Here is a 25,440-nt window from a genome sequence, read left to right on the forward strand (position 1 = left end):
TCAGATAATGTATGTTTCATTCGATGGATGCACAAAACGTTACAACAACGATAATCAGAAAGCGTGGACAAAACAGTCACTCTTTGTAAACTGTTAACTGCGAGTGCCGTCTGCTCTAATGTCCAGTCATTTACGCCGTCATCACCCGGGTGTTGACACACGTTGCTGTCTGTATTTAAACTAACTCTTTTAAGCCTTGCTGATTTAAACCTTAAAGAACAAGACGCGAAAGAGAACTCGCGCGCGCTGTGAGAAGATTTGTGTGCGCTCATCCGAAGCGCGCACACGCTTATTCCAGTCAGCGCGCAAATACTGAGTTCTCTTTCAAGTCTTGCGCTTCAGCGGACAAATTCATACAAAAATTATGTCAACATGCCCGTCCTAGTGAGTATCCTAGCAAACATAGTCGGTTATGTCTTAAGTGAACGTATATTAGTCGAGAAAGACAGCGCATGTGGAACAGTATATGTAGTGGATCGTGCATGTCTTAAAGGGAAAACAACTATTCCTGCTGCCTGTATTTAATGTTAAATCAAACAACAAACAACAAAGAAATCACTCACTGCTCTTGACTGAATAGTTTTTGTAACTTCAATAATGATTAATCTTTATTTATTTTATACAGTAAAGATAATATGCAGTGATATTTTATATTTGATTACTATTTGAAAACCGAATACCTGAAAAACCTGAAAAGCATCCTGGATCTGTTTTTTCGCTCTTCTTTATTCTTTTTTATGTAGGCTATTAAGTATCGGATCGGGACTCGGTATCGGCAGATACTCAAAATCAAATGACTCGGACTCGGACTCGAGGGCAAAAAAACGTGATCGGGACATCCCTAGTCCCCTGAGATTCCTGAACCACCATGGTCACCTAAGCTGCCCACGTCGCCATGGCCCCTAAGTTCCTGGCTCTGTTCTGGAGGGTGCATAGCTACCTGCACCATCACTCTCCAGCTAAGACTCCAGAATGCCGGCCCTCCTTCCCTGGATGTTCCATCTATGGTGCGAGGACGTGCCTATTGGGAGGGGACAGTAATGTCACGGTCACTATCTGTCTTACCGTCCCTGAACTCCATTTCCCAACATTCCTCCTGATCCACACCTGCACCCAGTCAGCTCATCGTCTCATGGATTCCCTGAACCTGCACATCATCGTTAGCATTTCCTATAAATACTTAATACTTACTTCTCCTGCACTCCCATGTCTGGTCTCATCAAAAAAAAACTGTATCTAATATTTTAGACATGAACGGATTTTGAGATTGATCTGGAATTGAGGGAGAGTAAATGATGACAGAATTCTCAGTTTCAACTCTTGTTCTAGTCAAATCAGAGAATGAAATAAAAACAACATGGCCTGTTTTGTCAACTGTTTATTCAATTTGAAAGATACAAATGATACATCAGATCTTTCCCAACAGTTAACAGCAACTTTTACTGCACACAAATCAGCCTATAATATTCTGCTTCACAGGCTACTGCTCATAAATCATATTTTGTCCACATATCCATACACACAATGTAAAATGTACTCTTTTAGACATGTAAAAAGATTATGCAAAATGTTATATATGACACAACTGCCATCAAGGCTATGCAATTTAAGCTCAGAAATGATTCCAGAAAACATATTTACTACAAAGTCATGCATTGATTAAAAAAAAAAAAAAAGGTATCAAGCATATTCAGTATATTGTTTTTCCTTAAATAATGCTTGTGTTTGTTTCTTTTCTGATTGTGGCCAAATAAAAATTTAATGATGACAGATGATTGATTTCTCAAAAGTTTAATGGGCGGATCATCATGGTGGTGGCTCGTAAAGAGTAGTTGGGGCCTTTGAAGTAATGCCATTTGATGCCATCAAGTTTGCCAGAATTTTGCTCAGAGGTGTAGTACATGCCGTTGAGGTTTGATGGGCCACAGGCATCAAACCACCAGCCTTCAGAAGAACAAAGAAATAAGAGACATGTAATGTTAGAATGTTAGGATGGAATTATGGATTGGTACTGAATTCTGTTACCCTTGGAGCTGTATCTCTCTACTGGTCTACAGACGTTCATGTCTTACAGGTTAAACCAGCTTGGCAGTATGAGTTTGTTGCTAATTTTAGTGTTTAAAACACTTCAAAGAACTTGGACAGAGCCTTATGTTTCCATCTGTAAGATTAATTTAGAACTTAATTTAGAATTAAGTTTCTTTTTAGCATGGATCATACTAAATTTAAGTATATAGAAGAAACATAATATCCTACATCTTAATCTAAAACAGCTGTTTTTTAAATGTAAAAATGTAAAGATAAATCATATCAGAACTCTTTTGCACTTTTAGTGTAGCTACTGAAAACCTGTGACACATTTCAGAGAAGAAAAAAAGATACGACTTAAAACTTAAAATAACTTAACCGCATAAGTGCGCAAAGCCTTTTATAATTGGATATGTGTTCAAAATTAACTAAACATCAAGCTCATGTGAAATAATACACGTCCTCTCAGTTACTCTCAGTAACTCCAAATAAATCTCGGCTGTTCTTGAAAGATTTTCTGATATCTTCTCAGTTAAAATGTTACTACAAGAGCCATGGGCCACAAAGAGCTGGGAAAGAATCAATGGGATCTCATTGCTGAAAGGTGTTGTTTAGGTGAGATTTACAAAACATTTGCAAGGCATTAGAAACGCCATGGGACACAGTGAAGACAGTCATCAACAAGTGGATGAGGTATGATACAGCAGTAACATTATCAAGTACAAGGGCGTTCAAAATTAATAAGAGGGAAAGAGAAAACTGGTTAGGGAGGCTGTCAAGAGGCCTACAGCACATTAAAAGAGTTGCATCTCTTTCGGGTGCTCCCTACTTGCTCCCTACACCACTGCTATTGTGCTGCTTACCGCCTGTGAGCATGAGTGCACACTTGCAGATACAGTTGTCGTTATCCATGTCTTTTGTGCTAAAGTCCGCCCCGTTTATCACCAAACTGCTCTGCCTGCCAGCTGTACCACTGAAGCTCTTCAGGAATAACCTAACAGAGAAAGACAGACAATAAGAGATAGAATATGAGAAAAAAGAATAGAATATAATAGAAAGAATATAATAGAAAGAATTACGGCATCCTGTTTGATTGTTTATTTGTTACACTTTACAATAGTGTTCAATTCATTAACATTAGTTTATGCACCAGGTATCATGAACCAACCATGAACAATGCTTGGTTAATGCTTGGCTAATGTTAATTTATAATCTATAATTGTAATATATTTTTATTAATATATTTCAAGTCATACTGTATAAATTATAATAGTAAACTTATTAAAAACTAGCATGGATTACAAAGAAAAATAGTATATTTATAAATTAACCTTAATAAACGCTGCCTAAATCAGTTAATTGTTAGTTCCTAATGCAGAAATTGAACCTTATTTTAAAGGGTTGCCATTTTTTGTAAACATTCAGCAGATGGATATGTTTGACCATTGTGATGCATCTTGCTTATTTTCACCATTTCACCACAAACAGCACCATTGTAAGACAGCGTGTCTAGTTAAAAACATGTCAAGTTTATGGGGTAAACTAAAATAGTTCAGTGGCTCACAGTCAGTAGAATAGAAGCTGACTCAAAAAGCATCTTCATAAGGGTGAAAAACAACAATACAGTTGAGTTTTAATAAATGTGTCTCTCTACCTGTAGTTTTGCTTCTCACTACCAAGGTAAAACTTGTCATACTGGGAGAAGGCCAGTTTTCCATCCCAGTCTGTCAACTCCAGTCTAAGAGTGTACTGCCTCTGATTGGTTAACTGGTACACCAGTTCATTTCCCAACCAATGTTCTCCAGTCAGACTCCCAAAGCCCTGGGACACACAAACACACATTTGTTCTTTTATGAGGGTATAGGAACTTTCCACTGACTTCTACTGTTTAAACATCATGACAGTTTGTAAGTATTTAGACAAATATTTTAAAATTGAGCAAACTGATGGAGAATTTGTATAAATTTGTACAATCACAAATTGTACAAATTCATACAAACAGCACCACTGTAGGTGGTTTTTGTAAGATCTGTTCACGCCCAGTAGGTTTAGGGGCCAACAATCATGGTGGCATTTACCTACAAATCATGCTTTTTTTGTACACATTACAGTATATAAAATTGACAATTTCAATCTCAAACTATATTTTTGAATTGTCATGAGAACATTAGCTCAATGTAAAAAACAAAACAAAACATGATAACTCAATGTAAAAAAAAAAAATGTTTTTACATTGAGTTAACATTTTTGGGTGTTTTTACATTGAGCTAATATTTTCTATTCCCTAAACATTTCTGCATTTTTACATTTTCATTAAAACATTATTTTTTACATTATCTATAACTATAACAGTTCTACATTGGCAGAATTCAAGACTGTAATTTGACAATTGATAATGATAGTTTGTGTATAGTGAAACACAGGAAGACCTAGGTGCAAAGGCAAAGGTTTACTTAAAAATTCAAGCTGAAAACAGGGACAATCCAAATTGTATTTAGAAAACCCAAGGTTCACAATATGTATCCCTTTATAACAAGCAATGATCAAAAACATGTTACAAAACGTCTCGGTTACATAGGTAACCCTCGTTCCCTGAAGGAGGGAACGGAGACGTACGTCGGACAGACCGGCGAATAGGAATCTCGCTAGAGAGGCCAATCTACTTCGAGTGTAACTAAACGAGCCAATGCACATTGGCATGCAATCATATGTATCAGCTGCTTGCCTCGCAGCGCGGGTATATAATGAGCAGCAGGTGCGTTGCATCTTCAGGTTTTCGCTTTGAAGCTGAACCCAGCAGGCGGCAGCATCAACAGGACAACGCCTGTGGCGACGGGACGTATGTCTCCGTTCCCTCCTTCAGGGAACGAGGGTTACCTATGTAACCGAGACGTTCCCATTCAGTCGGTCACGTTCGACGTACGTCGGACAGACCGACGAATAGGAATCCCTACCAAAGCGCCACAGGAGCTGCCCTCTTCCAGCGCTCTGTCGTGAGCCACCTGAACCCCCTTGCCTAAGGACGGTGGGACCAGGCACACACAGAGAGGGTCGATCACTGTTGTTCCCAAAACCCACTCAGTGCGACAATTGGATAACACTGGGAAAGCGTAGCCTTACATGCGATAAGGAACGCTGCGGAAGCCATATCCTTCCCCGAAGGAGTTATATGGATAAGTACATATGGACTAACCTTGTAGGTTGTACAACATATGGAAGAACTGGGGTGACTCCACTCGGTGAGAGATGGGTTCTCCCAGAGGGAAAGACACGGGCTTCGTTTAGGAGCAGCCGTGGAAAAAGCCATATGGGATCCCCGTAGGGTCACACATATGGAACCCAGCCTAAATCCGGTTCTCAAGGATACAACGGAGTATAGGCCTGGCGCCAGAAGGGTAACCGGAGGACTCAACAGGGTCTGCCCGTAGGGACTCTCTGGAGAATAGAACGCGCATGTAGCGCAGCAAGCCGACACTAAGCCGGGGCCTCTCCGTGCCTCTGACCTGAGGCGAGAACACGGGAGGAGACCGGCTCGACACGAAGGCTATAGTATCTAGCAAACGTGTTAGGTGTCGCCCAGCCCGCAGCTCTACAAATGTCTGTTAGCGAGGCGCCACGAGCCAGCGCCCAGGAGGATGCCACACCTCTCATGGAGTGAGCATGCAACCTGAGCGGGCAGGGCACGCCCTGAGCTTGGTAAGCCAGGGCGATGGCATCCACTATCCAGTGGGCCATCCTCTGCTTGGAGACAGCCTTTCCCTTCTGCTGGCCTCCGTAACAGACAAAGAGCTAGTCTGAGGTCCTGAAGCTTCGAGTTCTGTCTATGTACAGTCGCAAGGCGCGAACTGGACAGAGCAAAGCCAGGGCTGGGTCTGCCTCCTCCGAGGGCAGCGCTTGCAGGCTCACTACCTGGTCCCTGAAGGGAGTGGTAGGAACCTTGGGCACATAGCCAGGCCGGGGTCTCAGTACCACGTGGCTGTCACCCGGCCCAAACTCTAGGCACGATTCGTCGACCGAAAATGACTGCAGGTCCCCTACCCTCTTGATGGAGGCCAATGCCACCAGCAGCAAAGTCTTCATAGACAGAATCTTTAAGTCTGCTGACAGCAAAGGCTCAAGGGGAGCAATCTGGAGTGCTCTGAGCACCAGAGTAAGGTCCCAAGAGGGTATGGAGGGGGGATGAGGAGGATTTAACCGTCTCGCCCCCCTAAGGAACCTGATGACCAGGTCGTGCTGACCAACAGATTTGCCATCTATGTGGTCGTGGTAAGTGGATATGGCAGCAGTATGGACTTTGAGGGTGGAGGGGGACAGCCTACACTCCAACCCTTGCTGCAAGAAGGAAAGCACGACTCCGATTGAGCATCTTCGGGGGTCTTCTCGGCGAGAGGAGCACCACTCGACGAACAGGTTCCACTTCGAGGCGTAAGCACGTCTCGTAGACAGTGCACGTGCCGAAGTGATGGTGTTAAGTACCTCAGGGGGTAAGTCACCTAGAACCTCCGCGTCCCGTCCAAGGACCAGACATGGAGTTTCCAGAGGTCTGGACGCAGGTGCCAAAGAGTGCCCCGTCTCTGAGAGAGGAGGTCCTTCCTCAGAGGGATGGGCCAGGGAGGGGCTGTCGCGAGGAGTGAGAGTTCTGGGAACCAGGTCCGGTTGGGCCAGTAAGGCGCAACTAACAAGACCTGCTCCTCATCCTCCCTGACTTTGCACAGGGTCTGTGCAAGTAGGCTCACTGAGGGAAACGCATATTTGCGCAGGCCCCGGGGCCAGCTCTGAGCCAGTGCATCTGTCCCGAGTGTCCCCTCGGTCAGAGAGTAAAACAACTGGCAGTGGGAGGTTTCTGGTGAGGCAAACAGGTCTACCTGAGCCTCTCCGAATTCTCTCCAGATCAGCTGAACCACCTGGGGTTGGAGTCGCCACTCTCCTGGTAGCGCAGCTCGTGATACCTCATCGGCCGCACGGTTGAGCACACCGGGGACATGAATGGCGCGAAGCGACCTCAGATGCTTCCGACTCCACAGGAGGAGATGGCGGGCGAGTTGCAACATGCGACGGGAGCGTAGACCACCTTGACGGTTGATGTACACAACGGTCGCAGTGTTGTCCGTACAGACCAGTACATGCTTGCCCTGAAGCAGGCCTTTGAGGCGGCTCAGAGCAAGGCGTACTGCCAGCAACTCGAGGCAATTGATGTGCCAATGCAGATGGGGTCCCGTCCAAACCCCTGAGACTGCATGCCCGTTGTACGTGGCACCCCAGCCGGTGGCAGAATCATCTGTGAAAACCACAGCATGCCGGGACACTTGTTCTAGGGGCACTCCTGCCCGAAGAAACAAAGGGTCCGACCACGGACTGAAGGTTCGGCGGCACTCCTGAGTGATTGGCACCCGGAACGTGCCGCGTTGCCACGCCCATCTCGGGACTCGGCCGTGAAGCCAGTGCTGAAGCGGTCTCATATGAAGCAGACCGAGCGGTGTTACAGCCGCTGCAGCCGCCATATGCCCCAGGAGCCTCTGAAAGAACTTCAGTGGGACCGCTGTCCTGCCGTTGAACGTATTCAGGCAGTTCAACACCGACCGAGCACGTTCCTCTGTGAGGCGTGCTATCTGTTCGACCGAATCCAACTCCATACCGAGAAAAGAGATCCTCTGCACTGGGGCGAGTTTGCTCTTTTCCCAGTTGACCCGAAGCCCCAACTGGCTGAGGTGACTGAGCACCAAATCCCTGTGTTCGCACAACTGATCCCGAGACTGTGCTAGGATGAGCCAGTCGTCTAGATAGTTGAGAATGCAAACATCCTGTTCTCTCATGGGAACAAGGGCTCCCTCCACGACTTTCGTGAAGACGCGGGGAGACAGGGCCAGCCTGAAGAGTAGGACTCTGTACTGATATGCTCGACCTTCGAACGCGAATCTCAGGAACGGCCTGTGTCGCGGAAGAATCGAAGCATGGAAGTACGCGTCCTTCAGGTCGATCACTGCAAACCAATCTCGGGGACGGATGCACTCAAAAATGCGTTTCTGCGTAAGCATTTTGAACGGTAGTTTATGAAGGCTCCGATTCAAAACTCGCAGGTCCAAGATCGGTCGTAACCCGCTGCTTTTCTTGGGTACAATGAAGTAGGGGCTGTAGAGCCCCGACCTCAAATCGGCTGGAGGGACTGGCTCTATCGTGTCCTTCATCGCTCGAAGCGCGAGGTCCGTCGCGGCACGAAGTTCTTGCAGAACTTGCGGATTGTGACCACCCTCATGCAGGTCCTTCAGTGCCTTGGCCTGATGGACCTGCAACAACGCCATAGCGTGTAAGGCGGAAGCGGCTTCCCCACAGGCCTGATAAGCCTTGCCGGTAAGATCCGACGAGTACTTACAGGCCCGGGAAGGGAGAGACGGCTCCCCCCGCCAGGTGGAGTTAGGGCACAGTTGCATAGCAACGGCCCATTCCACAGGGGGTATGCGCATATAACCCTTAGCCGCTCCACCATCAAGGGTGGTGAGGGAGGAGGACCCACCGACACGGCTTCGGGCAGTAAAAGGTGCCGTCCACGTGCCAGTGAGCTCTTCATGCACCTCCGGGAAGAAAGGCACTGGGGTGGGGGGCAGACAACCAGCCCTTGCCACCCCGAGATACCAATCATCCAACCTCGAGGGTTCGGGACACGGTGGAGGGTTCCACACGAGCCCGACCCTGTTGGCGGTCCGGGAAAGCATAGCCATCATTTCCGGGTCTGAATCGGGCACAGTTGTCACACCCGAGGGAGGCAGCTGCGCCGAATCGTCATCCCCAGAAGCGTCAGTCTCACCCTCCGATGCAGCGATCGACATCCGGTCGTCTTGGGGAGCTCCGAAGGATACGGATGGTACACACCTCTGGGGTGGTCCACCGCGTTCCCCCGGCAGCTCTACTGGCTGCGGAGCGCAAGAGGGGTGAGGGTTCCTAGGGGTTTGGTTCCCCGAAGGAAACGCGCTCACCGTGATCCTCAAGTCACCAGCCCCGCTGCCCGAAGCAACCCTCTGAGGAGGATTGGAACGAGGCGTCGGGACCAGGACTCCACCCCTTTGCAGAAAGTGGAGTCTCGACCGCAACTCCGCGACGGTCATCTTCCCACAATGGGTACGTGACTCGTCCACAAACGCCGCCCAAGCCCAAGCACGCGATACATCGCTGGTGACCATCCCGAGGCGCCAGGTAACGACGGCATCCAGAAACACACAAGTAGAACGACATCTTTAAAAAGACGCGAACTACTCGTGTAAGCTCTTTCAAGGACTGACTCTTTTAGGTGCTGAAGCACGCAGGGGAAAAGCCGCTGCAGCACAGACAGGGAAATGTGCAGCCTGTCATGTGCACTCTCCTTGAAGGCGCTCTCTTACCAGCTGTAATAACAGCTTTTTAGCACTCTAGGCGCACCGTTTCACCAGCCGTGAGAACGGCCTTCACGCTGATTACAGCTTTTGCTCAAAACAAAAAGGCAAAGAAAAACAAAGGAGAAATCGGCCCCGCTGCTGCGCTGTCCGCCTGCACCGCAAGCAAGAGACATCTTGAAGAGCAGACTCGTTCACCACACTCGTGCTTTCAGTAGCTATCTTCAGTGTTGCAGAAGGTTTGGCTCCGAAGCGAAAAGCTGAAGATGCAACGCACCTGCTGCTCATTATATACCCGCGCTGCGAGGCAAGCAGCTGATGCATATGATTGCATGCCAATGTGCATTGGCTCGTTTAGTTACACTCGAAGTAGATTGGCCTCTCTAGCGAGATTCCTATTCGTCGGTCTGTCCAATGTACATCGAACGTGACCGACTGAATGGGAACCCAGGAAACCAAGTTTGGTACAAACTCAGTATGGCACATGCACACAAGGCTACAACTGAAACCAAAGTGCTTTATTCTGATGAGATATTTGCAATCAATAGTGTTTGACCATACTACAGGCAAATTATGTCTTCTCGATGAGCTAAATCAAGATGGCAACTGCTGCCTCTTTGTGTGTGCCAGGCCAGTCACTTCTGGGAGTTATGCCAGACCTCAATCAGCACTGCTAATAAGTACAAACCAAGCTAGTGTCAGGGTTACACCTGTTATGAGTTTGTTTTTCTTTAGTCACATGTTCTCTTTTGTTCAGTTTCCCGCCACTTGTTTGTTCCCATGGTTACCCTCATTGAGTTCATTTGTCCCAGCTGTGTCTCATTAATTATCTTGTTAGCTCCCCTGTTTTTTTGTTTGTTTGTTTGTTTGTTTGTTTGTTTTGTTTTGTATTTAAACCCTGTGTTTTTCTCAGTTCTTTGTCTGTCCTCGTCAGTGTTAAGTTGGTTGTTCTGTTCTGAGTTCTACATGTTTTATAGAGTTTTGAGTTTGTTAGAATAAAGAAGCTGTTACAGCTAGATCCTGATTATCTTCCTTTGTGACAGAAATACAGACCTGATGATGTGGATCTTGCGGCTAAAGACATGATCCTGGTTGAGGACCATCTTTGGAAGGCCTTTGGAGAGGTATGTGGAGGAGTTTCTCAAGCTCTCCCATCAGGGAGCTGGCCTGATGCTTCTCTCATTGTGTGTTTTCATATGGGACTGGATAGGGATACCATTCTATATAGCGAACCTGCTTGTTATTTCTTCCTAGTCAAGTCTATTAATCTTATTCTCTATTTAAATGGTTCAAATTTTGAAGTTGAGGAAGTTAAAGAAAAGTATATGCCACATCCAGCCCCATCGAAGACACAAAGAGACTTGGCAGCTCACCCTAAGCCAGTTCCCTCCACATACCCCTCCAATGGATCTGTCCATTTCTGCCCTCCAAGAACCATCCCTGACCAGAGTCCAGTGTCTTCTCCAGTCCCAGACTCCGCTCCAGACTCCACTCCAGACACCCGTGGCCAAGTGGCTGGACCTGGAGTCCAGGCCAAGGCCACAGAGGGCACAATGCCATGGCGCCCCGAACATTCTGATCCATCATGGCCTCCCGAAGGGCCAGATCCGCCATGGCGTCCTGAACTGCCCGACTCGCCATGGCGCCCTGAACTGCCCCATCTGCCCTGGGCTCCAATACCACCCTGGAGGTCTCTTAACCTGCCAGCACCTGCCTACGACTTCCAGGGTGCCTGCTACAGCTAGATCTGCTACAGCTAGTTCCTGATTATCTTCCTTTGTGCAGCAACCAGCGACCGTGAAAGCTAGTGGTTTTTTTTTTTTTTTTTTCAATACCCTTTGTTCATGTTGAACTTCTGGCTGGCTTGATTAAAAAAATTATGTTCCTTAATTTTTAATAAGACTTTGTTTATTTAATTCAGAGGAGTAAACCTAGAATCCAAGAACACTTATTGTCATTTCAGATGTATCTAAATAAATTGTTTCACTCCGTAGGACTGCATTTTACCATCTTATACTCTTTCCAGGTTCTGTGAAAGTCCAGCGTTCCATCTGTCCTTGACTGTATGATGGTCCATCCCCCACCAGCACTTTCCATGTTGCAATAAACCTAGTAGGAGGAGATATAATATAAGACAGAGGCTTCTGGCATTTATACTCCTTAAATTCAGAGATTTTTATCTCCATAATTTAGAACAGTGCATAAAAAGCTAAGGGTAAGCATAAATTATGTTTTATAAGGAAGACTGAGTTTACTTGTGCACTTACAATGTAAACAAATCACTTTAAAACTACTTAACTTGTAATGATTTAGTTCATATGTAATTTAAAGTGATCAAAAATGCATTGAATTTACCACTGCAGATTTTCACAATTTTGAATGAATGTATCTAATTTTAGCTGGTTTATTTCTTAAATAGTATCACTCTTTCACTAATACTGGCACTGACCAGGTCAAATGTAATAATGGACATGCCACTGACAGCACCAGAACTCAGAAATAATTTACGAGGCCAGTGCAGGCAGTGTAAGTTCTGGAGTGCAGCATTCACCCAGCTGTTACTCTGAGAGTTCAGCCAAGAGTATTTCCAGCTCATGCTTTCCTGAGCCGGTCAATATCCAATACAGTGTAAAGTATTCTGTCATAGATATACTGTAGGCTGATTACTTCAGTAAAAACAAACACCTTATTTCTGGTTTATGTACGGCCATGACTTTATTCAGTATGTCACTCAAGGTTTATTCTGGGTGTATGCGCTACACTTTGAATGTACTGTAAAACAAAATGGCAGTTAATGTGTCTATTTACACTGAACAAAATTATAAACACAACGCTTTTGTTTTTGTCCCCATTTTTCATCAAAGACTTTTCCACATGCACTTTTTCTATGTACACAAAAAGCCTATTTCTCTCAAATATTGTTCACAAATCTGTCTAAATCTGTTTTAGGGACCACTTCTCCTTTGCTGAGATAATCCATCCACCTCAGAGGTGTAGCATATCAAGATGCTGATTAGACAGCATGATTATTGCACAGGTGTGCCTTTGGCTGGCCACAATAAAAGGCCACTCTAAAATGTTCATTTTTTTTACACAGCACTATGCCACAGATGTCGCAAGTTTTGAGGGAGTGTGCAACTGGCAAGCTGACTGCAGGAATGTCCACCAGAGCTGTTGCCCATGAATTGAATGTTCATTTCTCTCCCATAAGCCGTCTCCAAAGGCGTTTTAGAGAATTTGGCAGTACATCAAACCGGCCTCACAACCGCAGACCACGTGTAAGCACACCAGCCCAGGACCTCCACATCCAGCATCTTCACCTCCAAGATCGTCTGAGACCAGCCACCTGGACAGCTGCTGCAACAATTGGTTTGCATAAACAAAGAATTTCTGCACAAACTGTCAGAAACCATCTCAGGGAAGCTCATCTGCATGCTCGTCGTCCTCATTGGGGTCTCGACCTGACTGCAGTTCGTCGTCATAACCAACTTGAATGGGCAAATGCTCGCATTCGATGGCGTCTGGCACTTTGGAGAGGTGTTCTTTTCGCGGATGAATCCCGGTTTTCACTGTACAGGGCAGATGGCAGACAGCAGACAGCGTGTATGGCGTTGTGTGGGTGTGTGGTTTGCTGATGTCAACGTTGTGGATCGAGTGGTCCATGGTGGCGGTGGGGTTATGGTATGGGCAGGTGTATGTTATGGACAACGAACACAGGTGTATTTTATTGATGGCATTTTGAATGCACAGAGATACCGTGACTAGATCCTGAGGCCCATTGTTGTGCCATTCATCCACGACCATCACCTTATGTTGCAGCATGATAATGTACGGCCCCATGTTGCACTGATCTGTACACAATTCCTGGAAGATGAAAACATCCCAGTTCTTGCATGGCCAGCACACTCACCGGACATGTCACCTATTGAGCATGTTTGGGATGCTCTGGACCGGCGTATATGACAGCGTGTTCCAGTTCCTGCCAATATCCAGCAACTTCACGCAGCCATTGAAGAGGAGTGGACCAACATTCCACAGACCACAATCAACAACCTCATCAACTCTACGCGAAGGAGATGTGTTGCACTGGGTGAGGCAAATGGTGGTCACACCAGATACTGACTGGTTAACCACTCACACTTTCAATCAAAAATATAGCCCTGCCCCCAAAGTTTTGCCAACTCATCCCATACTCATTGCCAGTGTTGCTCTATAATGCTCAACCCAAACTGAGAAAAGTTTTTAAAAGAATTTTAAGAGTTGGTGATTTCGTATGAATTCAAACATTTTTGAAAGGTCAAACCCTAAGTGCTCTTTCATACAGAACGTATCTTTGTGTGTAAAAACACGAGACACAGCACTCAGGAATGGTTTTTGCTGCGTGTAAAAGTTGAAAATCTTTTAACTTGGCATGGTGTCTTAAAAATGTGGTGCTCATGTGTGAGGCAAAAGACGTGAGACGCGAGCATAATGGTCTCTAGTCTGTCTGTCTAGTATGTGTTTACATAGAAAAACAATGGAAAAGTAGCACATTGGAATAGATGTAAGTAGATCATGCAAAAATGTATGAATGAGATTCATGCGAATTTGCCACCAATTCGCCAACTCTCATCACCATAAGAGTGTGTTGATAATATTGAAAGTATCACAGAAAAAAGGGTTCAGATTCTGAAGGGAAAGACAACAACAAATGGCTTTTTTTATTGTATCTCTGTGCATTAAGGCACTATTTTAAAATTAAAACTAAATAAAAGTTCAGTATAGGTACACATACAGCATAACACATGAAAATCAACACTATTGGCCTGACTACTGTAGCTGTGTTATCAGACCGCATTTAGACTGACCTTATGCATGTCTTGCGTGCTAATGTAGATGGTGTAAATTCCACTCCTGTTAAATCCAGCCCTGAAGAGTTCGGCACAGTCTCTGTATTTTATCTGATCTTCCATTTGCTTGAAAACATTTGGACTCACTGCTTCAAATAAGCAAGGATATAAAAAGTACAGACTGTTAAAATTTTGCTTATAGAGAGAGAAAACAAAAGGATTTGTAAAAGCCAACTAACCACAAATACTTGTCAGTCTTTAGGATATAAAAATTGGTAACACTTTAGTATGAGGAACACATATTTACTACTTTGACTTTTCCCTCAATAAATTCCTAATTTACTGCTTATTTATAGTTGTAGTTGGTTCAGGTATTGGGATTAAGGGATGTAGAATATGGTAATGCAGTATAAGGCATTAATATGTGCTTTATAAGTGCTAATAAACAGCCAATATGCAAGCTAATAAGCAACTAGTTAAAAGTGATAATTGTTCCCCATACTGAAGTGTTACCTAAAAATTAGATGTTTGCTCAATTCAGTGTTGGGCTCCCAACTGAATCCTAAAAGCCTTAAGTGACTGAACCCATCTCTATATATACAATTTGCTCTAACTGCTCAGCCTCCTATATCAGTACATGGAGGTTTTAGAGGGACATGGGAAGTGTGCGACTCTGTGACTTCACACAATGTTTCAGATCCAAGTAAAACTTGGCAGCAAAGGAGGTTACTTATGGTCTGCAAGAACCCTGATGTGGGCCAGTCAGATTTGAAGTGTACATGATGTAAAGCAGACATATTTAAAGAAATTAATTATGAGTTGTGAAGTGACAAAACTGTCAGTGCAACACAATATAGATTGTTTGTGATCTCATGAATGTTCTTCTAAAAATAGACTATGCATAATGGGTTAATTCATACTAGTTTTTCAATGGTGCCTTTGATGATATCTAATCAAGATAGATGGTGGTATATATAAAATTCAAGTAGATAGTACAACCCGAATTCTGGAAAAGCTGATTTCAAATTTGATGCCTGCTACAGGTCTCAAAATAGTTGGGATGGGGGCATGTTTACCATGGTGTAGCATCTCCTTTTCTTTTCAGAACAGTTTGAAGACGTCTGGGCATTGAGGTTATACGTTTCTGGAGTTTTGGTGTTGAATGTTGGTCCCATTCTTGCCTGATATAGGTTTCCAGCTGCTGAAGAGTTTGTGGTCATCTTTGACATATTTTTATCTATAAGGTGAAAGATCTGGACTGCAGGCAGGCCAGTTCAGAACCCGGACTCTTCTACGATGAAGCCATGCTGTTGTAATAGCTGCAGTATGTGGTTTTGCATTGTCCTGCTAAAATACACAAGGCCTTCCCTGAAATACATGTCGTCTGGAGGGGAGCATATGTTGCTCTAAATCCTTCATATACCTTTCAGCATCCATAGTACCTTCCAACACATGACAAAAAGCTGATGAGTTGATTTATCTGTTTTAATATATTAGATATTTAGATGGATTCAGAGGCTTTGTAGGTCAGGTAGAATCTATGATTCTCTGACACAGTTTGTTTGTTGGTTTCCATGGTTGCAATACGCAGTGTTTTCAGCCAACTGGCAACCTGTGACATTGAAATACTACTGGATAAACTGGCAGCACACAGTTTTGCACAGGCCAAAACAAAGACATTCATTCCGACACGGAAAGCACATTTTCAAAGTAGAATATCTGGCTGTAGCATTGCTTTTCTGAGAAACAAGTAGGTGAACTTAGCATGTTTCCTAAATATCTGCAAACATATCAGGGTATTTTCATGCTTTATTAAAGTAAAAATCTTACATAGAGCCGCTTTAAATGAGCCTTGGACCACAGGACACGACAGCACTTCTGGACCATGTTCACATATGGCTTCCTTTTTGTATGATAGAGCTTTAGTTGGCATCTGCAGATGGCACGGCAGATTGTGTTTACCGACAGTGGTTTCTGGAAGTATTCCTGGGCCCATTTAGTAATGTCATTGACACAATGATGCAGTGTCATCTGAGGGCCTGAAGACCACGGGCATCCAATAAAGGTCTTCGGCATTGTCCCTTACACACAGAGATTTTCCAGTTTCCAGTTCCATCTTTTGATGATGTTATGCATTGTAGATGATGAGATTTGCAAAGCCTTTACAATTTGATGTTGAGGAACATTGTTTTTAAAGTATATTCCACAATCTTTTTACGCAGCTCTGCCCATCTTTACTTCTGAGAGACTCTGCCTTTCTAAGACATCCCTTTTATAGCTAATAATGTTACAGACCTGATATAAATGAACTTAATTAGTTGCTAGATGTTCCCCCAGCTGAATATTTTCAATATGCCTTGCTTTTTCAGCCATTTGTTGCCCCCACACCAACTATTTTGAGACCTGTAGCAGGCATCAAATTTGAAATGAGCTCATTTAGTGGATAAAAGTGTAAAATTTAAACTGTAAAATTTGTTATGTTATTTATGTTCTATTTTGAATAAAATATTGGCTCATGTGATTTGAAAGTCTTTTAGTTTTTATTTTAATTAAATTTAAAAAATGTCCCAACTTTTCCGGAATTCGGGTTGTAAATTAAATATGATAATGACACATAGTGAAAATTTCTATTGACAAGGCAGATTCTTATAAAATATTAAAGTACGTATGAGTATACATTCATTTGGTAGCATATTTGGTAGCATGTCTTTAGACGATAGCACAGAGCCCTGCACAAGACATGCAGAAGACAAAAAAGGTAACACTTTTGTTTAGGCTTCAATTCTCACTATTAACTAGTTGCTGATTAGCATGGATTGTACTCAGATATTGACTTTTTATTAGTACTTATAAAGCACATATTAATGCCTTATTCTGCATGACCATATTCTACATCCCTTAATCCTACCCAATACCTAAACATAACAACTACCTTACTATTAATAAGCAGTAATCAGATGTTTATTGAGGCAAAAGTCATAAGTAATAGTTAGTTAACAGTGAGAATTGGACCCTAATCTAAAGTGTGATAGATAAATAGATACTGTGGCCATGAACTAAGAATTTATTAATTTGTGGCCACGTTGTACTAATTCGTTCCCTTGTTTTAGTTAAATCGTTGCCACGTTTTACTAATTTGTTTCCTAATTTTAGTTCCGTTGACCATGTGGCCACAATGTAGCTAAATTAATATGAGGGAATTAATTCTTAATTCAGGGCCATGATATCTTGTTTATTTATGTTCTGTGCAGTGCTCTGTATTATAGATATAAAACTCTGTTTCTCCAGTTTGTGTACCTTTGTTCTTGGAGCACAATTTAAACAGATCATTGATGATACTATGCATTTGTAGTTGCTCTCGGTAGAGGGCGCTGTTGTTTGTGATGACCTCCTCTAGATTAAGCTCCAGGGTTTGTATTGAAGATCTCTGAGATGCCAGGAGTCTCTGAAGCTCTGTGTGCTCACCCTTCATCCAACCCAGTTCTGCATGGTGACGTGCCTCCATGTTATGCATATGCTGCTCTAGTGTACTGAACACAGACACAGACATGAATAGGACAGAGTTGCCTCCTACAATTACCAGAAAACAAAAAAAGTGGCAGTGAAAGATACCTTGTTTTGTCCCAAAGTTGGTTGATCTCACTGGTTTGCCAGAGGAGTTTGTTCTCAAGTTTGTTGGAGGACAGGGAGTTTTCCAGTGACTTAATCTCAAGTCTAGAAGTCTGATTGAAAACCTGTCACAGTATGTGTTGTGTTAATGACAAATTAGAGACTATTTTAGTTTCATAAATCGCAGTGGCCATCAACGCACTGTAAAAAAGTTTTTTTTTTATTAAGTAATTTTCCAAGAATACTTAAACAACATTAGCATGTTATGATGAATGTTTTTGGACGTTTTGGATATGCATTCACACCTGTGTCTCTATGTCTGTTAGTCTCCTGATGTGTTGGGTTGACTGGGAAAACAGTTTGGTGCCAAGATCCAGCATGGCTGTCATTCCATTATGTAGAGCACTATTCCGCAGGTGTGTTGTGTCTTTTGTCAGGAAGTCCTTTACAAAGACCTCAATCTATATGCAAACACACATAGGCAAAGAGAAAGAATGAATAGGAGAATACATTATTCATTGTGGTCTTTATATATGGTCACATACAATATATCTAAATACTTGCAGCTGTACTTTTGGGGGCAATGGTATGATATTGAATTAGGCTGGTCTTGAGCAGCTACACTCTGAATAAGACTGTATTTATTATATTTTGCTGTCAATTTTCTCATTTTAGAGTGTGGGAACCAAATAGAAAAAACAATGAGGAATCCTAATCGTAATTCTTGAAACACCCAGAGTGACATTAGTAATGTCTTTTTATGAAATATTCTTTTAAATATGAGGTCCACTACCTAATTTTGAGAGGGAATGAGGATAAATACTGCATTGAACAATGAATAGTTATCTATAAACTCCGGTTAAAATAACAAAACAGCTGCGAGACAAAGTCTATTTGCAATCCCATGTTGGTGATAAAATCACCATGAGTCACAGATGAGTTTGTTAGCTCTGGCAACCTCATGTATAAAAACTAAGCCGTGTGCAGTTGTGCATATGCAGATAGATCCACAACATAATTAACTGTCTTCGGCTGGATCACTAATATAGCTAATGGCAGTAATCCACTTTTGGCTTGTATTGGCATTTCAATTTATCTCAAATGTGTTAAATGGGTCAATGATTTGAAAAGACATCTTCTGATGATAAGTGTGATTTTAATATCTGTATAAAAACTGCTTCACTAATTATTAGCATTTGGAAACCTTTGCCCACCAAACCAAAGTCATGACATGCAACCAACATGCAGAAACATGTTGAAAACCTTCATGAATGTGTATCAGTGTCAGCAAGTCTCTTACAACATCAGATAATTTGACCTTTTTATAACAAGGCATGGTTAGCAAAATATCATATGGCTCAAATGATGATAAAAATTGACATTTATGAATAATATAATGATAATTCATGATAATTGTAAAACATTTTTTTTTTTAAATACATTCAAAAACTTGTCCTTGATTGTAACACAATCAATGCATCTTATTAAAGTAATTAAACTGGAAAATGGTATAAAGACTTTTCAAAACCAAATCAAACCAACATGAATACACTTCTGAGACCTTTTCACATGTTTTCATGACTAAGTTTAATCATTTTTGTTCTGAAACTTTAGCTGTGTCCCAATTCAGAGGCTTCATGCTTCGAAGGCTGAATGCGTCAGCGGCTCAACAAAGGCTGTCCTAATTCAAGGCTCCTTCGAATGCGACCTACAGTGTCCTTCTTTTCCTGGGCCGGGAAGGATAGAATGAGTAGATCCTTCACAGCGTAGACTCATTGCACTGCACAAACTTATTTTTTAAAGAGAGAAAATGCTGAATTACACTTTTAAATGTAAGTAACAGGTTTCAAATTACTTAGCATTAGTTCTGGCATGTCACGTTAGTTCGGTTCACATCAGCTGACTCTCATCTGATCCACGTCTACCTGTAGGAATATCTGACGCCTATCACAGCATACCTATATAAGGTCCATTCAGTATTATTAGCAACTTTATTGCATTGTTCAGGAGTCAATTACCCTCCATTTTACCAAAATGCAATTTTAGAGACTCTTTATAATGTACATAAATGGACCAAGGTGAACCCTGTTTTGTTTCTGGGTTCACTTTCTTACTATTAGTACTATTACAGTTTACTATTAATCTCTCAAACCTCTCTCTATTTAACCATTGGTCTCACACATCCACTATGTTTGTAGTTTTTTAACACTCTTTATTCATGTTTGTAGTTCTAATCGAATCCTTGTCCAACGCGCAATGGCTTGTGGTTAATATTAGCCATTAGAGTGTGCATTCTAGTAGACCATCTGTTTATCTTTGTAATATTCATTTCAACATTCTACGATTATAGACACACAAATTCTAATTTTGTAAACTATTTAGGACGGATAGTATGCAAATTGAGACACAGCATTGGTTCGACCTTCACTGACATCGAAGGCGTGGCTTTTGAAGTCTGAGTTCTTCCTCTGAATTCGGACGCAGCTTTTGATTTTGAAGTTTTAAAGTATATCTGAGTCATTGTTTCCTGTTTTTATTTCCAGTTTCCTTTGTTTCCATAGTTTTTTTAGTATCCCCTCATTTGGTTCCTCACCTGTGTCTTGTTTAGTTAATCGTCACCCTGTGTATTTATTCTCCTTACTTTCATTATTTCATGGTCGGTTATTTTCTTTGGTTGTGCAAAGCTGTTTAACTTGTGTTGATGATGTTCTCTTGTCTGATTTTCTCATTTGTTGGAATATTGCTGCAGAGATCCCCATTTCTACTCTACCTTCATCTTCTCAACACTGCACCATTGCACATGTGTTTAGATTAGATTTTTAAAAGAATTTTAAATAGAATTTAAAAGAATTGTGATCACTCTTTTACACATATCATTGACGCAAATGAGGTTCAGTTCATGCAGGCCAGTCAAATGTTTCCATACCAGATTTTTTCCCTTTCCTTTCCATGGCTGTGTGCTTGATTTTGTGCACCTACTAGTAAATACTTGTCAGTTACAAATTGAACATATTTATAAATGCAATGATATTATGACGCTTCTGCTTATTCTTAGTCTTCCATCACAAAGATAATGTGAACACATCCCACAGACTACAGCTACAGTACTGGCACATTCTCTGGGTTCCTTATCAGCACTTTATACAGTGTTTACAGGAAGAGATATTTTCAGCTGCTCTCAGTGAGATGGAGTCCAAGATGTATAAATACTCACTGCATTGAAGTGATAGCTGTATGTCCTCTGGGCTTGGAGAGTATAACACTCAGCTGAAGTGTTGTAACAGGATGTGTTTATCTAGTGCCCTGCATCCTATTAAGATTATTTTAGCTGGACCAAATATCCACAGGAAGGATTAAACCGGTCACAATCTTCTTTCAGAGCATATCAGTGGTAAGAGAGCAGGAGTTGTGGTTTGCAGACAGTGAGGACAAGAAGACTTTTCAACTGGTCAAGACAATGCAGACTCAGAAGCAGTATTATCTGAGGGAAATCATCTCAAATTATGTATTTGACAGCGTTCCGTGGTGGAAATGATACTTATGGAAACGACACTTTAAAGATTTTTGCAATAAAACTTGTAACTCCTTTGTCTTGCATATTTGACAAAATCACAGCTTGTTGTTGAATGATCCACATTAAAAATAGGGCATACTATTTGCACCTCAGTGTATTGTAGTATATTATAAAACAGTTTGCAGTAACAACATATTCAGTGTATATTATTATGTTTATTAAAATCATAAATGGATGTTGTTTGGGACATTATTACTTGTATTTGACATTACCTTCCCTCCACACCTACTCTTAAACCTATCTATTAATTATTTTTTTTTCCTTTAGAAAAAGAAAAGCAATAACTGTTGAGAAATTTATTTGGAATGATATTGGTTGGTAGAAATTATGCCACTATTTTTTATTGAACTATTATTTCTAATATTTTTAGACAAAAAAAAATTGCATTATTTATATATTAAATAATAACTAATAATATTAAAGTTGTTTTTCATAGATTATTGTTAAAAGTCTGGGTCTCAGAAATAGGTAAAACACTAAAATCAAGAAATAAAGGCTATTTGAAAAGAAATAAAACTAAATGTATAATGTATCCAAATGAAGCTTTAATGTAATCATCATATAACAAAAAGAAAAACAAAATCTATTAGTTTTAATAAAAATCAACATCTAAAATTGAAGAAATAACCAGAAACAAAAAAGTTATCAAACTGCAATTAAGTGCTTTGAACGATAAGTCCCAAAAGAAAAATCCAACACTATCTCACATCCAATTTTTTTTATCCAAGATTTTACGAGGTGGCTAATTTTTGCAAATTTGTAGAACGTCACTCGTACGACCTCACTCATACGAATTCATATGATTTGTCTAAACCCCAGTGACTGGTAGGTTTAGGGGCGGTTAGGGGTAGGTCACTCCTACAAATTCATACGATTTTTGCAAATCATAAAATATGTACGATTTAGCAAAAAATTTACAAATTTGTTGTACGAGTAAGGTCATACGAATTTGTATGCCATGAGATCGGGTTGGAAAAATCTTATCCATTAATCAGTCATAGGTCTGAAGAGACCCATTTCCATTTTTGTTCTAAAACTGGGCATTTACTATGGTTTTTCAATCTTCAGTCCTCTGATTTCACGTAGAACATAGTCCCTAAGGGATGGCTGAAATCTCACAGAGCACTCACTGTTAGCTGGTTTGGCTCACTGAGATTTGAAATTTGGGAATTGGGGACAGAGGGTGTTTTCTTAGGGACAGATCATGTCTCCCCCGTCAGCCTAGAAACACACAACCCTCGCCATTGGGACGCCTACTGACTAGAGAAGGCTCTGACGGAGTGCTTGGGCGATAGGAATGCACAAAATCAATTTTGAAGGTGTTGAATGAGCCATGTCAGTTTAAAATCAAGAGAGAATACAGCAGTCCATTTGTGCATACAAGGATTGGGAGTACATTCTCGTTGGTCTTATTGGTAATTGTAAGCCTATTGTAATCAATATGTATTGAAACCCCTAAAAAAATCAGGACTTCAGCATACTTTTAAAAAGAGTACTTCGAGATTATGGAAATAATGTACTTTTAGAATATACTTAGTTATGAACAAAAAAAATTATAAGATAATATAAATTAATGTGAATATAAATTAACAGTAAAGTACATTTACAGTAAAAAGAAAAGAAAAAAAAAGTAGCAGCTGTGGTTGCCAGAATTTCAGAGTAAAAAAAAGTACGGTAGAAAAAATTGTAAGTTCTACTTGAAGTTGAACTTAAATTATCATTAAAAAATATCACAATATATATATTTCATTAACTGAAATAATGTTAATATACCAAATATACCAATATATATACCAATATATATATATATAAAGAATTTGATGCTAACTAATTTAAGAGATCACCCAAAAATGAAAATTACATGATTTACTCACCCTCAAGCCATCCAAGGTGTATATGACTTTCTTCTTTCAGACGAACACAATCGGCAATAATGGCAGTGAATAGAGGATGAGATTTTGAAGACCAAAAAAGTCCATCATAAAAGATAACCACACGGCTCTGGGGGGTTAATAAAGGCCTTCTGAAATGAACCGATGTGTTTGTGTTAGAAAAATATCTATATTTAAAACTTCAAAAACTAAAATATCTAGACAGATGGCCGTACACATCATTTTATGGCATCAAAGCTTACGCTTCCCTTTATTAACCCCCAAAGCCATGTGGTAATCTTTTATGATAGATGGTTGCACTTTTGTCTGAAAGAAGAAAGTATATACACCTAAGATGGCTCGAGGGAGAGTAAATCATGGGGTGATTTTCATTTTTAGATAAACTAACCCTGTAACAGTCTTTTACCTTTAAAATTATGATTATTTTTTACAGTGAAGAATTGTCATGAGAGTGTGCTATGCTAGACTGTAACATGAAAATGACACAGAAAATGAGGCTAATCAAATCATTGACTGTAAAGCTGTTCCCCAAAGTATTGCCTGACACTGAGAGAATGAACAGACACAGAAATTATGGATCCAGAACTAAGCCTAAAGTGTATTATTCTTATTTATGTGAGCTCTGTGATTAAAGCCCCCTTTACAATGAAAATGTACAGTGATTTGTAGCAAAGATAAATTCATTCCACAACATTCCACAATTTATTGGTGCATTAAATGTGCCTAAATGAAATGGATATCTATTTGTATTGTCTGACACCAGTCATCTTCAAAATTTTGTTTTTGTGATCAGTTTTATCCTTATCTTTATCCTTATCTATCTACTGACATTGCTTTATCATTCCATCCAGGTCCCCTTTAAAAATAAAGGTACTAAAAGAGTGTTTTAGCAGCGATACCATAGAAGAACATTTTTGGGTTCTCCAAAGAACAGTTCTTGAAAAGAACCTTTTTTTTTTTTTTTTAGTGCGAAGAACAGTTTAATAATCTGAAGAACCTTTTTCCACTATAAAGAACCATTTCTGCAATGGAACGATTCCATGAAAGGTTCTTCAAGAAATAATAGATGCAAATAATGAACCTTTATTTTTGTGTGTAATCCGTTTACTCTCCACTCGCAGTGCTTTGGTTAGCAACAAGATTAAATGACACATGGACTTACCTTTTGAATCCAGTGGGTGTAATTTTCCATGGCAAGCTCCAGGTGTTGAATCCGCTGGTTTAATTGGCTTTGCTTCCCCTGTGGAGATTCTTTCTGGACACTGTTAACTTCATATTTACCATCATGTTCTTCTGGCCAGGTACCAGTCCTGCTCTCCTCAGGTTCTGGCAGTAAGAAGGTGTAGCTACATTCTCCATGCTGAACAGAGTTTAAATGCTGACTGCTGCCACCAGAAAAATCTGTTAATTTCTCCACAGATGAATCTTCAATGCTTGAAGTCCTCACCAGCAATAGAGTCAGATGCAGAAGAACAGTGATCTTCATCTTTATGGCAAACCAGGTACAGACTGCCAAATCTCCTTTTATAGATTAAGTGAATGATCATCTCTAAATAAATGCATTTAGGAAAGGTCCATCTTAACATACAAAGAGGACATTTTTTCCAGACATTATGATCCCTGTGGATTTATCATAAACACCCCAATCCTCTGTCCTGCTCCAGTACCATAGAACAAGTGATTGTCACCTCTGTCTCCACAGGTATGTGTGTGTCAGAGAGAGAGTTTACAGTGGGTTTTGTAGACTGTGTGTTCAGAAGAGTATCTACAGATGGCTGGTCAGTGTGTGTGTGTGTGTGTTTTAAATGGGTCTGAGTGTTGTAAGAGTAAACTGCTGGCAGACTGTAAAGAATGTGAGTGAGAGTATGTGTGTCAGTGTGTGCGTGTGTGATCACTTTTATAGCAGAAATAGAGACAAAAGACCTCTACCTCTACAGAGCAAAGATAATACTAATGTGTCAGGATATAGATCACAACTAAAATAAAGTGTATTTATTTGTTTGTTTGTTCATCAACTCAATGTCCATGTTAAACATATAACATTTTAATATAATTCATTACAGAAACAATCACAAGGTTTTATTTTTTTATTCTGACAAACTTTGCAACTTTGGTGCAATAAAGTTAGATTACAAGCATCTGAT

The 25,440-nt window shown here is 41.2% G+C and overlaps 1 protein-coding gene across 2 annotated transcripts; it reads right to left on the bottom strand.

The window, feature by feature from the left end:
* Positions 1 to 1,425: 1,425 nt before the first annotated feature.
* On the bottom strand, positions 1,426 to 25,028 carry LOC137024828 (angiopoietin-1-like). 2 transcript variants are annotated; one of them, XM_067392738.1, is made up of 9 exons: positions 24,459 to 25,028; positions 18,136 to 18,291; positions 17,834 to 17,955; positions 17,519 to 17,751; positions 14,240 to 14,367; positions 11,400 to 11,501; positions 3,683 to 3,849; positions 2,892 to 3,022; positions 1,426 to 1,944 (listed from the first exon to the last, which is right to left on the bottom strand). In XM_067392738.1, exons 1-9 carry the CDS (start codon positions 24,780 to 24,782, stop codon positions 1,784 to 1,786), a joined length of 1,524 nt encoding a protein of 507 aa, XP_067248839.1. In that variant the 5' UTR covers positions 24,783 to 25,028; the 3' UTR covers positions 1,426 to 1,783. The 2 variants fall into 2 exon arrangements, with proteins under 2 accessions (XP_067248839.1, XP_067248829.1); XM_067392728.1 differs by having other exon boundaries at positions 14,240 to 14,370.
* Between the last annotated feature and the right edge of the window lie 412 nt (positions 25,029 to 25,440).

Source organism: Chanodichthys erythropterus, chromosome 2 (genome assembly GCF_024489055.1).
Source record: "Chanodichthys erythropterus isolate Z2021 chromosome 2, ASM2448905v1, whole genome shotgun sequence".
Classification (NCBI taxonomy): Eukaryota; Metazoa; Chordata; class Actinopteri; order Cypriniformes; family Xenocyprididae; genus Chanodichthys; species Chanodichthys erythropterus.

Coding starts and splice junctions, on each gene's coding strand:
- LOC137024828 (XM_067392728.1), bottom strand. CDS start 24,782: ATGAAGATCACTGTTCTTCTGCATCTGACTCTATTGCTGGTGAGGACT. Junction 17,956..18,135: donor TAACAGACATAGAGACACAG/GTGTGAATGCAT, acceptor ATACTGTGACAG/GTTTTCAATCAGACTTCTAG. Junction 17,752..17,833: donor CAACTTTGGGACAAAACAAG/GTATCTTTCACT, acceptor GTCTGTGTTCAG/TACACTAGAGCAGCATATGC.